General features: G+C 27.8%; 1 protein-coding gene across 1 annotated transcript in view; it reads left to right on the top strand.

Annotated features, from left to right (window-relative positions):
• The window catches only part of LOC135930291 (uncharacterized), a 41,901-nt gene that overhangs the window by 18,212 nt on the left and 7,245 nt on the right, over positions 1 to 16,444 (top strand). The window contains exons 16-26 of the mRNA XM_065467072.1: positions 412 to 659; positions 704 to 793; positions 1,059 to 1,323; positions 5,258 to 5,411; positions 5,642 to 5,768; positions 7,360 to 7,588; positions 8,007 to 8,084; positions 9,012 to 9,090; positions 12,683 to 12,949; positions 14,125 to 14,242; positions 16,133 to 16,243. Coding sequence (XP_065323144.1) covers positions 412 to 659; positions 704 to 793; positions 1,059 to 1,323; positions 5,258 to 5,411; positions 5,642 to 5,768; positions 7,360 to 7,588; positions 8,007 to 8,084; positions 9,012 to 9,090; positions 12,683 to 12,949; positions 14,125 to 14,242; positions 16,133 to 16,243 — 1,766 coding nt within the window. The remainder of the gene's footprint in view (positions 1 to 411; positions 660 to 703; positions 794 to 1,058; positions 1,324 to 5,257; positions 5,412 to 5,641; positions 5,769 to 7,359; positions 7,589 to 8,006; positions 8,085 to 9,011; positions 9,091 to 12,682; positions 12,950 to 14,124; positions 14,243 to 16,132; positions 16,244 to 16,444) is intronic.

Genomic DNA, 16,444 nt, shown 5'->3' with positions numbered 1-16,444 from the left:
TTTATAAAATATTTTCGATAAACAGGAGTTTATCTAATATCAAGGTATTGATTATAATATATGGTTTACATTATGATTATTGATTTTCATTTTTGTATTTTTATATTTTGAAGAATCAAATATTATTTTTGATTATAGAAAATTATATTGCTTAATTTAATATTAAAAAATAGAATAATTATATGAACCCAAAAATGGTTTTTAAGAAGAAAATAAATTTATAAAAATATTACAGTAAATATTCAAAAATATTATACATATTTTTTAATTACCCCTAATCTATTTTGCTGATTATATTTCTTTAGGCTCTTACAATTAATAATGATAACCTAAATTAGTCTTTTGTTTGGAACTATGTAGCTTAGTTAAATCAATTTGATTGCTATTCTACTTTTTTCCTTTCGTTTAAATATTTACCGACCCGTGGTAGCAGAGTTAATACTTTTAAACTGCTCGGTTAAATTCACGATGAATATTGAGAAAAACACACATGGTGAGCCATCGAAATACAATAAAAAGGACGATATTAAGCCAGCTAAACGTAAACGTTCCTCTAATGTTAAATATGTTGAAAAGGAGCCAGAAATACATACAAAAAAATGCGAAAAAACAGGCTGTAAAGTTCAAGTTCCAATATGCTTTGTTAGAGCTTCAGAGAAGTTTATTTAAACCCATGTACACTCTGTTTAATTCTTATATTCAGATGCGCTTTAAATGGGAATACTTCTCGATGGTATCATATATCATCTGGAGAGCATTTTTGCAATGAATGCTTTGAACATTTTTATCGAAAGTATGAAATTAAATGTTTTATTTTTAATAAAAAGTTGTCATTTATATATTATATATATAGATGATAACGAGGAATAATATTTATTTTATTTCAAATTTATTTGATTATATAATAATGAAAACATAACTTTTATAATCAACTTAATTTAAAGAATTTTCAATAATGCTTTGTCTATATTTTAATTATTTTTGCAAAGAAAATAATTTTATATGGATGGGTTTTAATTAAACATAACTTTAATCAATTTATTTTATTTGTAATATAGTACTAAATCAGGTCATTCTTTATACAATACATGGAAAGAAAAGTGGGTATCTAATGCATTAACCCAACCATCTATTCGAGCTTACATGGCAGATCAGATGCTTCCATATTGGATTCAATGTACATCTAATAATTGTCTCAAATGGAGACAAATATCAAGAGATTACAAAGTTACAAGTGACTTTATAAAAAATTACAAATGCGGATCTCACATACCTGTTAACAATAAGAAATTTATAGATCATTGTGCCACCCAAGAAGATAAAGTATGAATCTTAAAAAAAATTTATTAATCAAGTAGGTTCTAAAATTTTTTAAAAACAAAATTAATAAGGTTATCTTATTAAGCAATAGATGTGTACCCTTGAATTTTCCCTATTTTAATCTAGCCAGTTCTATTAAAATATTAGTTCATTTTTAAATTTAAACATATTTACTTAAATTATAAATTTAATGGGAGATTAATAAACATAGTATTCACTACACAAAAAAAAAGAAAATTGTATATTTTTTTTATAAATCTGAGAATTACAATTTCTATGCTTTTTAAGCTTAAGTTTGTATCTTGGTAAAATAATTTAGTTCACTTTTGTACCAATGTTTAAAAAAATGAATCTAATATTTTTAAAACAATGGGCATGGGGTGGTCAGGTACATTTGAAATATTGATTGAAAATGAGCACAACAATATTTTTCAAAATTTATTGCATATTTTATAAGTTTGCATGAAAATAAAATAAATAAAGAATCAAACCAACCAATAAAATAATTTTTCAACGCAGGTGGTTAAACAAAATTTTAATATCAATAAGTATGTGAGTGGGTGAATTTAAAAAAAACCATGCACAAGTGGGTGAGCAGGTTAAATCTTTTAAACGGGTGATAGTTTGGGTTAAGAACCCACCCATATTATACACATCGAATTAAATATAATGTCTTAATTACATTAAATTTTTGAAAAAAGATTATTATAAATAGGTAGAAAAGTAAGGCCATACAAACTGCAATAATTTTCAATAAATATTTATTTCCATTATTTTGCCATTGTTAAAGTACCACCTTACTATGTCCAAAATATAGATTGGTAATATCATCGTGGTCCTATACATTTTACATATCGATAACAAAAATATTAATATTTTTTGATCTTTATCTTGCATAATAGTTTATTTTCTAATTCGCCAAAACATTGTCCATGTTTTAAATGTGATGACCAAATTTTTTGAGAATAAAAAAATCAAAATATGCTTGATTAATACTCCAAATATCACCATGGTTAGATGGAAAATTTCATTACTTCATGTTTAGTACATTGTTTACAGTTAATTATTTTATTTATATAATTAGTCCAAGATATATGGTTGTCTGTTAAAATTAAATAATAGTATTTAGTATTGATCTTAACTTTTAAATATCTAGATATATAATTGTCACTAATTTATTCAATGGTATATTCTTTACAATAATATTTACCTAAAGGTATTTTTTGTACCTATATTAATCCAGTGCATGATTTTATAATGTGAATGCTTGGTCATATAAATTTTGTTATGGAGGTATTTAAAACATATTATTTTGCAAATATACCAACAATTTATATATATTCTGCTTATCATCCAAATTAATAAACCACTCCAAAACATTGTCCATGTTTTAAATGTGATGACCAAATTTTTTGAGAATAAAAAAATCAAAATATGCTTGATTAATACTCCAAATATCACCATGGTTAGATGGAAAATTTCATTACTTCATGTTTAGTACATTGTTTACAGTTAATTATTTTATTTATATAATTAGTCCAAGATATATGGTTGTCTGTTAAAATTAAATAATAGTATTTAGTATTGATCTTAACTTTTAAATATCTAGATATATAATTGTCACTAATTTATTCAATGGTATATTCTTTACAATAATATTTACCTAAAGGTATTTTTTGTACCTATATTAATCCAGTGCATGATTTTATAATGTGAATGCTTGGTCATATAAATTTTGTTATGGAGGTATTTAAAACATATTATTTTGCAAATATACCAACAATTTATATATATTCTGCTTATCATCCAAATTAATAAACCACTCTATGATATTCATCATCATATCCCATAAACTATTTATTCGATGACACAACTAGTAGATGGAAGGCTGACACATCTCCAAACACTCCTTTTCAATCAATCATCACCCACAAAAACCTTTTCACACCTTTAATATTCAATCAGTCCACATTTAGACTGTACTCAATTTCTCAAGTCAGAAGGCAGATTTGGTGATCACGAATAGCTAGACACACCACTTAGTCGTAATCTTAGTAATCTCTTATTAGATGAACAAAACCACCATCGTATTACGCCTTGGGTGTCAACCTTATACTTGTGTTTATACTCTAAATTAAAAATTAATTTTTAAAAGAAAGAGGTGATATCCAAGATGGATTAGGATCTATCGGAATAAATTTGCTGAACCCTCGGTATCTTAATATATGATTTTACTTGTGTCTAACTATTTCCTTCTACACCCAACATAAATTTCTTAATTTAAACTGAAACAAAAAAAGATTGAAAAAAAAATAGTCACCTCCACATACGGACATTTTTCGCCTAAAACTTTAAATTTTAAAAACCATCATCCACAAAATCAGACATTTTATCAACGAGGCTATGGAATTTCTTTTTATCCGACAAATAATTCAATTTGAAATATTCCGACACGTCTCCATTTTGGGAACGCAAATAATCTATATTTTTAATGAATTATTTTATAATATATTATTTTAAAATAAAATTTTCTGAGTAGATTGATTTCTAAGACTTTTTTTGTACTACAAGAGGAAAAAACCGCAAAGAAGCATGCCCGAGAACAAGCTGTTACGGCATTTTTGGATCTGGAAGAGCTTATTTGGAATGCCCTCTAGAGAAATATTAAAAAGGTCTGGATCTGATGTTTCATATAAAGCAGATACATTATTAGATTCAATACAATAGCCCATTTTTTTTTGCATTGGGATATACTAATAAATTATTTATTTAACCACAATTTTATGAATTTGGTTTTTTTCAAAAGATATTAATATTTCTGAAGGCCTATTAATTTCAGAATTTAAATCTTGGTATGAAAGATTGATTTTAGTAGATAATCCTCCAAAAATAGTAATATTTTAGAGTTTGTTTTTCCAAATATATTAAAATTACTATATATTTGCAACAATACCAATTATTACAAATTCAAATGAGGATCTTTATTTCATTGCGGCAAATAAAAACCTATCCCGAAAGTTCATCTTAAAATCAATTGAATGGACTAGCTTTACTTAATATACATAGGGATTTAATCTCCTTTTAGAACAAATTATTAAAAAATAGGCGCAATCGCATAGAAGGTTAAATTTCCATTTATGAACGATATTTTGTTTACTTTTTAAATCATCATAATTTTATAATTTACTGTGTAAACTATTTTAGCAATATTATATTCGTTCTTGAGTATTTTGTATTTTTCAATATTTTATTATCTGTATTCGAAATTTTTATTTTTAATATAATTGGTTATTATAAATTTTATATTGATTAGTTCTTATAAATTTTTAATGTTTCAAAAAAAAATATCCCCTATCTCCCCTTATATAAAATTCCTGGCTACGTTTCTGAAATAAAGATAGATAAAAATAAATGCTAGACCAACCATTGTATTTATATTTATTGTTACTAAAAAATATGATTGGGTGGATATTGGTGTAAAGAATACCAATGGATAAATATTGGGGTCAAAAATTTAATGACGATTATATTTCTAGATACTTACAAATTAAGATCACTACTTAATATTATTATTAGATTTTAACAGTCAAACAAGTTTTTATCAAAGGACACTTTCTCCTATATGAAATTTATTTAGCTATATGGAATACGCGTTCAGCTAGTAAGATAGAAGGAATATCATATTTAATAAAGAATTTGTTAAATATTGGGGAAATTATTAATTTGAATATACCCGTATTTGTTAATATCGATGAAATTTAAATAAACGTTTCTATCATTATATTTATACATATATATAGAATACAAATGAGGAAAATATACTTGTTTCGGTACCGTTGAACCCTTTTTTAATTTGTCGTTATCATTTTCTATATAAATTATCTTTAACAACTCTTTTTTTTTTCATATTAAAATTTTTTTATTCTACGAAAAATAGAGGGTAAGTGAAGCCATAGAAAGCTCTTGGTGGTCTACATTGAATACATTGTCATTGCTTAAAGACTGTCCTTCAGCCCCTTACCTTATGTCCTATTTTCCTGATGGAGTTGGGTTGAGTCCTCTTAGTAAAAATACTATTCCATCAGAGCAAAGTTTGATTTTTATTTTTTTTTACAAAAAACTTTTATATTACATTTTTTTTTTTTTAAAATTAATAATCACTTTAGTCATAATATATAAATTGAATTTTTGGTATTATCTTTTTTTTCAAGTTTAACTGTACTTCATTTTTTCATATTATTAGGAATATAAATTATGATTTCTAATAAAAATTCCTGAATTAGCAACTGATTTTTTAAAATATATATTTATTATTGTTTAGAGCCTGAGGTATTTGAAAATCCCTATTTTAAACCCTTCTACAATCCCAACGAAATGGCAAGGGCTCTTTGTGTTAGGCCTGACATTATGGAATACGACGAAGCTAAAGAATTTCCGCAATTTGTTAGGTATATAAATTATAATTATTTCCGTTAAATTATCGCTTTTTAAAATATTTAAAATTCTTCAGTTTCCCATCAACCTCTTTCTGATTTAATTTACCCACAATTTCCGATATGATTCGCTAAGCTTTTAATTATTGCAAATTTTTTATCCTATCAAATTTATACTAATTTTTGGTTAGTATAGGGAAATAGTCTATTTTTGTTTTTTTTTGATTATCGTGAAAAAGCCTTTCGAATAATCTTCAGCAAAATATATTTTTAACAACTATTACCTATATGTATGTATATCCTAAGGTTATCTAGCATGTATTAGCTGATGCCGTTGGTAGATACCGCTGAACAGCGGTTTAGAAAAATTTGATATATTAAGCTATCCCTTACTTCCTATTTAGATAAAAAAACAAAAGCTAAGCTTATACAATTTTATTATTTTTTTGGCGTTAAAATTGGTTTCTGTTTTAAAATTCTTTAATTGTTCTTAAGTTTTTTATAAAATAAAATGAAAAAAATTTTTGAAACAACTTTTACCCTGTATTCATAGTTAGCATGAATTCACATATTAGTATGCAAAATATGCTGTATTTTTATATACTTCGCTGCGAATTCGCGTTAACTGTTAGTGGAGGTTTAGACTGAAGCCTGTCATTATTTTTATTAACAAAAATTAGACTTATTAATTTTTAAATTTGAACTAGATTTCAATCATTTTCTAACATATAATCTTTCGAACCATAATAATTTGCGCGAAAAAAAGAATACAAAATAACCATAAAAATAATTGCAAATAAAAATAAATTAATTTTTGTGAATAAAAAAAACAATAATTACATGCTTCCCGCTTAATGATTGTTCAACTTAAATAGAATTAAATTATTCCTATACTTCTTGCTGATTGACACCACAATAATATCAAAATTTGAGTCATTTTCAAGGCCAATCTATTAGCCCAGCCCATCATCATTATAATATAGGCCTGGCCCATGGCCTGAAAATTAATAATGATATATGTGTGTCCTTCCTAAATTCTTCCCTTTTTGGCTTGATTGAATATTACAATTAAATGTATATACAAAAAGATAATATGGGAAATATTTACATTGCTATTAATTTCCGTCGTTAAATATAATAAAGTAGGAGTTTGAGATTTTCCTCTCGATGAGCTTTTGAAGAGTCTGTTCCTCCACTGGCCTGGCATGGATCTAAAAATACCATTTGATGTGGGCAGATTTGGGCCAAAGATGTTTAAGTTTGCGGGTCTCTAATTAGAATAATTATTCAGTGAAACTGGATTCCTTGATAGCTTAGACTAGGGCTATAAACCCAAATTATGGTTCAAAAATTTAAAATTAATTGGACATTTTGAGACCTCCGACCAAATGGTGACCCATTTATGGATAACTTATCTAACCATGGATGTGGATATGCGCTACAATTTAAAAAATTCAGGTTGTATTGGTCTCATACTTTTTTTTCCGTATCGACCAAAAAAAATAGTACCGAGAACTTTTGCTTATATAATTTTCATTATACTAATACCTAATTTGGGTTTAAGTTAACGTTTTTAAATATTTTGCCATTTTTTTTATTGTATAAGGGTGCCAGCTATTTACCTAGCTATAAGAAACCTACTTTTAGTGCTCTGGTATCGTGAACCAACTAAAGTTATTGTCTGGTCCGAGTTGTATACTCACGTGATTTGTAGAGGTCTGATGCGAGTTCATTTGGCGGGTCTTTCCTGTCGCATTTTGGAGTTCGCTACCCGAAAAGGACTCATAAATACGGGTTTACTGACCGCGGATAGGCCGTTGTTGAAGTTAGACGGGGTAAAATAAAATTCTTCATTAAATAGTTTTAATTTTTTTTTTCCCATTTTGAAAGATATATCTTCTTTATTAATTCAAATTAAATTAATCTTATTTTGAATCGGAACGCCTCTCCACTTTTTCTTATTTATTTATAGAAATTTATCATTATTACTACTACTACTTTGTGTGAGTTCAATTAAGAAAGAAGGACAGAAAGTACATTATTTGAGGTCAGCCTTAGCCTAAAAGCGTGCTCAGCTGGGAACCGGTAAATTTTTAGCAACCTATTTTAGCGCTCTGAGCTGAAAATCTTTTTCAAAAATTTGCTCTCGAACCGGTTGGGTGTCAAAATTAAGGACTACAAATCGTGCCCCATCCCCAACATATATTATTTTCCGATAGCTCGAAATTTATATATATTATATAAATATTTCAGAATGAACGTGTCGTCGTTATAGGGGCCGGTATTGCCGGACTAGCGGCCGCGCGTCAATTGCACAATTTTGGATACAAAGTTTAATGAAAAAAAATTATTTTTTCATTTTGCGATTCTGTTTTACACTTTAAGAATTAGAAATTCTTATTTTTTTAAAACGTGTCTTAAGTTCGACTTATTATTATATAGCCCGCTATTTAGTTAAAAAAGAAGAAGAAATTTTAAAAATAAAACGTCAATCACACCAATAAAACATGCAAACAAAATAGTGTCTTAGTTCAAAAAGTTTTTAGTCTATACTAAAAAAAATATTAAGTATTCAAATTAGGTCGAACCAGGACACGGCCTTAATGATTTTAGTTTGGCTTTGTTTTAAGAAGAATAAGAAGAAAAATTGGTTTAGAGAATGAAATTTAACATATCGTCTGCTGAATATTATATTATTCTATTCTTCCATATTTCACCAATAAATATAATTTTAGAATACTCCTTTATTTGTATTATAATGGTGCGATCTCATATCCATATCTATCTATTTAAAATACAAGAAATATATATTTTTTTGAATGCTCTCATGAAAAATTAATTTTTTTTATAGAACAATAATACTCAGACGATGTAGTGTTTTACCTTGAAAGTTCCAAAACTTTAAGTGTGCATCATTTTTAAATAATTAAATCGATAAAAATTGATACTCTTCAATTGTGAGTTAATATGGTCCAACTCAAGGAAAGTGTCGTTTAAATTTCTATTCGTCTATTAATTTACTTTATTAAAAACCATTTTTAATTACATCTTAACCCATATTCTTTCAAACCTTTAATTAACCCTAACCCCATATCTTATTTAACCTTTAATCCTACTCCTTACTTCAGATACTTATTTAAATATATTTTGTCCAATTAAAAAAATTTCCTATAGTTGAACATTCATTGAGTTGAGGTATTATCAAAATATACTTTATCCTAGGTAGAACTTTTAAAAAAAACTTTCTTCTTTTTTTAGGTTACGGTTTTGGAGGCGAGAGACTGTATCGGAGGAAGAATTTTGGACGATTCAAGCCTGACGCGAGATAAATCTATGCGTGAGTAGGATTCGATTTATTAATTTGTATAGTGAGGTGGAATATAAACATTTGCTTAAATGATCCTTGTATAAATATAAAAAAATTATCAATTTTTAAATGACAGCTGTAGTTTAGAAGATTAGATATCCGTTTACTGAGATTTAGCAGGATCTGGCGTTTATTTCCGGGAATACAATTTTTAATATTAGGGTAAGAAAGTTATAAAAGGCTGATATGGGGTTGGTTTAAATATATATTTTAAAAATGATTTTGTTAAGTAAATTTTTATATGTTGACCAACGCTATATATATCATTCATTACCCGTAAACATTAAAATTTCATTTAATTGATAAACTAATTAAATTTAGATATTAATTAAGCTGAGAAATTAATTAAATTACATTAAAAATTAACTATATAGAATTGTTTTATTGTAATCTTTAAAAAATCATACAAAAAAAATTGCATCATTTAATAATTAAACATAACAACCGTCTGATTTTTATACAAAATATTATAACTATTCAAATTTAAATTATAGAAAAACTTTATTTTAAAATGAATCAAAAAAAAAACTATAAACACTAAACTTTCAACAATAACTATTAAAATACAAATTATATAAAAAAAACTTTATTTTACAATATATAAAATAAGATAGACAATGACCCCTTGCCTTAGTTTTGCTAATATAAGTTCCTTATAATATGTCGAATAATATAATTAAAATTAACATTATAAATAGGTATAAACACAACTAATAATCAATTTCTACCCGAGAATAATTTTCCTGTTCCTATCAAATCCATATCATTTAACCGAGTACCATGTTGTTTATATGTTGCCGATTCCATATCAAACCAGTCAGTTACACCCATGGCATATTTATTGTTATCTCTTTCTATTGACTTGGCTATTTCTATAGTTTTCTCAGAAAGAACATTGCATCGATCTTGGATGGACTTGCTAGATTTAGCCATGTATTTCAAAAAATCAGAGGATCTAATTCCCTCTATTCTCCCACTGAACACAGACATACTACAAAGTTGTGAGGAAGAATCTGGTAAATATTTTGTTAAGCTGGCTCCCTCTCTTCCACTGAACACAGACATACTACTAAGTTGTGAGGAAGAATCTGATAAATATTTTCTAAAGCTGGCGCCGGATAAATTATAATAGTATTTATATGTGATAAGTTGAAATTTAAGTGTTGTTGCAGACCTATTCATTTCCCTAAAAGCTGGCCACATTTCGTTTCTGATATTCCAATTTTCAAAATGCGTTATTTGAGATAATATACTTAAATCTTCTTTGAAAGTTCCAAAAATTGAATGGAAAACCATTTGCTTCGCTACTTCAGCTTTCATATTACCATTTATTTTCCAATCAATTTTACATGCTTCTTTGTAAAACATAAATCCTCCATGCCCTGAAAAATTTACAAAATTGACCAGGTCTGTTGGTAAAGTTGGAAGTATTTCACCATTTTCTACTCTTGGATGCAAAAGGCAGCTAAATATATTTGGTGGAAAGAACATTCTTTTGGCTTTCCTTGTTGTTACTAAAAGTGAAAGGTCAGCCATGCAGGATATTAATTTCCAAACTTCTGTTGGGCGCTTTATCAAAACGGAAATAATAGCATCTATTTCTGGAAAATGAGCAAAATCCCTCTTAAAAGCTTTTTCCAACTCTTTAGAGTACTTTGCATCCGATCTCATATGACAAAGTAATCTGGTCATAGGTCCAATACTGTGAGCCATAGAACGCCTTTTTTCAGGTGGAAAAGTGGACATGATGACAACTTTTTAAACCATATTTTGAGACAGGAATGTATTTGTTTAATTCAGCTGTTTGACCTATTAGCATATTGCTTTGACCCATCCTCAGTTCTTTAAGTCTTAAGTCGAATCCTGCTAAAAAATCTAGGATAGGAGCGATTGTCCCATACCAATTGTCCTTGTCCCCTAGTTTAAAAGATTTGTATTCCAAACCAAAAAGACCTGCATTTCTCTTAACTTTGTCATTTATGATTTCTCGATATCATGGATTTGGGAGCCTATGCTTATATTACTCTTATCATATTCTTCTTTTAAGATAAGTAACCCAATAACTTGATGTATGGCAGCTATAAAATGAATGACTTTGATTTTCATCGCTTTATCCAAAGGTACATTAGCTTTTTTGTTTTCGGCCAGTTCCTCCATGTTATCAGGATCATAATCAAGATTTTTTCTTTCAACACTTTCTCCACTAGTTTGTGGTTTTAAATAATCATCAAGTTTATGTTTCTTAGCTTCTGGTTCAGACGAATTTTTTTCTCCAGGAATGGTAGACATTCTGTTCTATTTGATACTACGAATTATAAAAGTTAATAAATAAATTAAATTACACAAAATATTAACTATATAGAATTGTTTTAATGAAATTTTTAAAAATTAAAAAAAAAAATTTAAAATTATTACAAAAAAAAATATCATAACATAATTAAACATAATAATCGTCTGATTTTTTTAAAAAAAATTATCAATTTCTCATTGCATCATATAATAATTAAACATAAAAATCGTCTGATTACAAAAAATTATAACTATTCAAATTTAAATTATAAAAAAAAACTTTATTTTAAAATATCAAAAAAAACCAACAATAACTACTTTAAATATAAAAAACTATAAACAATGAACTCTCAGCACATTTCTTTCTCCAAAAGACGTCTTTTCGAAATAACGTTTTTTTAGAACACAATTATTAATTTGATCATTCTTAATTATATTATGGTATTTGTTAATCCCTCCTGTTGCCAAATTGATGGCAAAAAAAATATTCTAAGGGTTGGGAATTTGTCAGTAAAAGTATAAAGGCTCTAAGATACTCATTCTTAGATTCATTTTATCGTTTTGTTTACTTTGCGAAACCAAATTTAACATTTCTTGATTAATGAAATTTTATATTTGGAGTCTGGGTACTAAAATGGTTCCGGTTTCTACAATTTTTAAAATATGGTTCTATTTCCGGTTTATGAAGTTTTATCTAAAGGTTCAGGCTCAGGTTTCAAACCGTTAGCGAGCAATGAAAAAAGTTTCCAAGAATAAAAAAGAATTGAAAACAGATTTCTCCCGGGTTCAAGGATTCTGGTTTCAAACTCTTGATTTAGATAAATTTGATTTTTTAAAAAAATTAAAATCTTCTATCTAGTATTAAAAATTGAATTAATCGACTGTTGTTGTATTCCAGTGGAAAACCTATCTTAGATAGGGTTTCGTTAGATTCGAAAAATTTAGGTAATAACCCCCCCCCCCCTCCTATATTTTTTAAAAGCTATACAAACATAAAATTTTTAATTTTTATCTTAAAATATCATTTATGATTAGAATTATTTGAAATACCGAATTAATATATGATGATTCGTCCTTCGTTTAATTTTTCGTAATAAATAGGTTTATAATGTATTTATTGGCCAGACAATTTTAAGTATGGTAGACTATTTGCAATCCCGCAATTCAAATTAACCACCTTATATAATATAATATCTTAGATAAAATATCTACACGTAATATATATTTTTTTTTAAATTCCATTTGCTTTATCACCTTTAAACCGATATTTAAGTGGTCGCTAAAGGTGCTATGATTGTCACCGGTCTCGTGAATAACCCTTTCTCCCTCATGGCCCACCAACTGGGATCCGATATTGTTAGCTTCCATAAGATGGCTGAAAGATGCCAATTGCTCAAATCGTCTACCGATCATTCGGAGATGCTCTCAGAAAATTTGGAGAAAGAAGTGGAAAAGCATTTTAACTCCGTGTTAGAAGCGTTGTCGGAATGGAGGAAAGGGAAGGAAGGGATAGATCGCACGCAGGATATAAGTCTAATGGGTTTGTATGAATTTAAAGATTTTTATTCTGAATATTTTCTAACCTTCATATAAACAACCCACAATAAAAATTTTCCTTGCCTCATTTAAGGGTATAATCAGGCCACGGGAATTTGGAATCTCATAATTTAAACCATTTAATAAGGGTGATTTTTATGGGGAAAAAAAATATGATTAATAGGAAATGTATTTTTTTTAGCAAAAGAAAATCTTGATGGGTAATTTATTTAAAATTTATATATATTAAGTATAGTTCAAAAGTTTATAATAATATTGTCTGGAATTCATGGGGTAGGGCACTTTTCAACATGGCTGGAACATATTTTATTTCTTATAAATTCAGTTTTTTTGAAAATTTAACTCTTCCAAATCCCCCTCCGGAATCTCAAACGACATAAACACTATTGACAATTTTTATTTTATTTAAAATTGTTAGTATATTTTTTTTTGAAAAATTTTAAGCGATGACATATGATACTAACCTCTATCTGGACTGATGATTCATTTATTTAAAGGTGTACATTGGATTGAAGTCAGCTGTAAATAATGTCATAAGCTGAAATAGACCCAGTCGCCATTGTAACATTTCGTCTAAATGTCATTTCAATGGCGAACTTCACAATGTATATATCCACTTTTTAATGCATTTCAATGAATGAATCGTAAGTCTAGGTTTTTAGCAGAAAAAATATTGGTGACTGATTGGAAATATACTTACAAAAATTTAAGTCAAATAATTGATTCGTGTTTATATATAAATGGAATAATTCGTTCGAATAACAAATAATTTATTTTATATGTATGAGAGGTCTGTAATGGGAAAGTTTTTAACCCGAATACTTGCTAACCCATTTTTTAAAAAAAAGCCCGACTATTTTCAAAATTTTTTACCCGCCCTGCCCATTATAGGATAGTTCTGCTCGTTGTCCTGAATAATACCTCAAATTCATCCACCCATCCATTAATTTGAAAATATTTTTAATCCATCCACTAAACCATACAATGTTTAACATTTTTAGAGCCCCGGTTTATAGTGACAAGCGGGCTGGAGATTCGCCTGTTGATGAATAGCTAGCTGGCATTTTCATCTAGATTTTACCTTTGTTCAATATTTTTTTAAAACAACATTGTTAAAAAATAATTATTCCTTTTTAAAATAATTTTTTTAAAAAAAAGACAAACTCCTCCAAATTCATTCCAGCATTCTTTCTAACTCTTCTTCGCGTTCCCCTTCCACGAAAAGCACCAATCACTACGACCCAATACGCCAATCAATATTCGATTTTCACTTAAGGTTATATTAATATATAGAAAACACCTGAGATGTCATTTGACGTTTATTTTATTGGGAGGGGTGGGATGCGGGGTTTTAAAATTAGGTTTTTCAAAAATGATAAATACATTCTACATTTATTTTTGTTCTATTTAATAATTGCAACTCTGAACTCAGCTAAAAGTTTTAAATATTAGAAAGATGCCCAAACAGTTCTAATCACCCTCTTCTCTTCCTCATTTCTAATGCCACTGATATATAATAAAATGCATTTTATTGCTTAATAAAAGTTATTTAAATTAATGTAAGATAATAATATCGATTTTTGAACCTTAAAAATCTAGTAGTAGCCTTTGCCTTACAGACTTATTGAAATTATATATAAAGAGACACATTTTTTGAAATCACTCATAAAAACAAATAAACAGTATAAAAAAATGATTTATTTTAAATTGAATGGTATAAAGCCTTATCATATATTAAAAATTCAATAATACATTCTTAACGCAAAATCCGTATTAAGATTATTTATAAGTTTTTTTAGTTCCAAAACTATTTAAAGTGATTATAACGAAAGGTATAATAATGTGGTTTTAAAAAAAATATTTCTTGATTTTTTGAATCTCTGTTTGGATAATGAATTTCGGATGGGTTGCTGGCCACATAAACGTTAATACTTGTTAAATCTCAGGCTAATTCTCTGTCATTGAATGGGTATAATTTTTCCATCTGCTGAATTCCCTAAGTATTTCTAGCATGTGAACCCGCTTTGCTGATAATCTTACCTAATAGTTGTCATATTCTAAACTTTTACATAATATCTAAGTTCAAGATTAGTTTTATATTATATAAAAATTAATATTTTAGTTTTAATATATAAGAAATACTTTTATAACCTTTCAATATATTATGCAATTATTACCCTATTATATATGGTGAATTCCATTACAAACCAACATATTCAATCCGACTCCTAAGCTTTTTTAAATTTTTTTTACAAGTTTATAACTATAAAGAAAAGAAAATTTTAGCCTCCAACTATAAACAGCGACTGAGATACGGGCCTCTAGGGGTCAAAAAAATATGGAATTTTGGGCCAAATGCACTCTATGTTAAATTCACAATATAGCTATAAAAATAATGTATTAATTTTTGCATGTCTGATCCTTCTCCCTTTGCTGAATTTGCGATGGGCAGGATAATAGGCATTATACTTGGCTGTGGCTTAACATAAATTACAACGAAGGAGAAAACATTCGGACACTAAACGTAAACCTACAGATAGTCTGAATACCGCTGCGCTCAGATGAAGTTTCATATTCGTAATACAGATAACTTCAAGCTACTGAGCCATTTTTCAATCCGGTAAATACTAAATAGAACTCTTCGCTTCAGGTTGCAAGTTTATATTGAGAAGCAATGGAACGAGGAATTAAAGAAAGGTTTCAATATCCGAAACGCAACAAGTAATACATTATTAAGTAAGATTATCAAGTGGGTGTTTCATCTACACTAGAACCATGGAACTTAACTAATCAGATTTTAAAAAAACCAGTGGCATTGCACTTATTTATGCCATTCAAGGAAATCAGAGAATTAGCCTGTAATATCGGCTTTCTTCTACCGATTTTCTTCCAGATTCCATTATCCAAACGGAGATTTCATAAAAAAAACTAATTTCTTTTATTACCTTTCGTCACAACCATTTTAGGCGATTTTGGATTTGAATCAATAAATTTTTTAAAGATAAGGGTTGTAACATCTCATCGAAAACAGAATACCCCAACAAACGCCTTCATCATACACAACAAATATCCATAGCTACATTTAAATTCCAAAAATACTTCCTAAAAACGCAATTTTATTAACCTTTAAATATATGTTGTATTATTTATTTTTTTAAACTATAAGTAACTTGGAATATGCTTGTGGCTCAAACTTGCGGGGAGTATCGGGTCTTCAGTGGGATCAAAACGAGGCCTTCAGCCAATTGGAAGGCAGTAACGCTCTCATTTCACCCGGGTTTTTTTTAAAAAAGATATTACATCCTTAATATTCTTAATTTGTTCTTCTTCCTTCATCATTCTTCTTTTTTCTTTATTATTTTTTCGGTTTATTTCCTTTTTTCCTTATAACGCAATTGGATAAAAAATCCTGATATTTCTCTTCCTAGATTATTTAGCCATTTTATCTATTCCTCTTTTTGAATGTTGGATCAATGGA

The sequence above is a fragment of the Gordionus sp. m RMFG-2023 genome, chromosome 5, assembly GCF_954871325.1.
Source record: "Gordionus sp. m RMFG-2023 chromosome 5, tfGorSpeb1-WG-v2, whole genome shotgun sequence".
Classification (NCBI taxonomy): domain Eukaryota; kingdom Metazoa; phylum Nematomorpha; class Gordioida; order Chordodea; family Parachordodidae; genus Gordionus; species Gordionus sp. m RMFG-2023.
The sequence above is the reverse complement of the archived record's forward strand: the minus strand, read 5'-3'. Positions and strand labels throughout refer to the sequence as shown.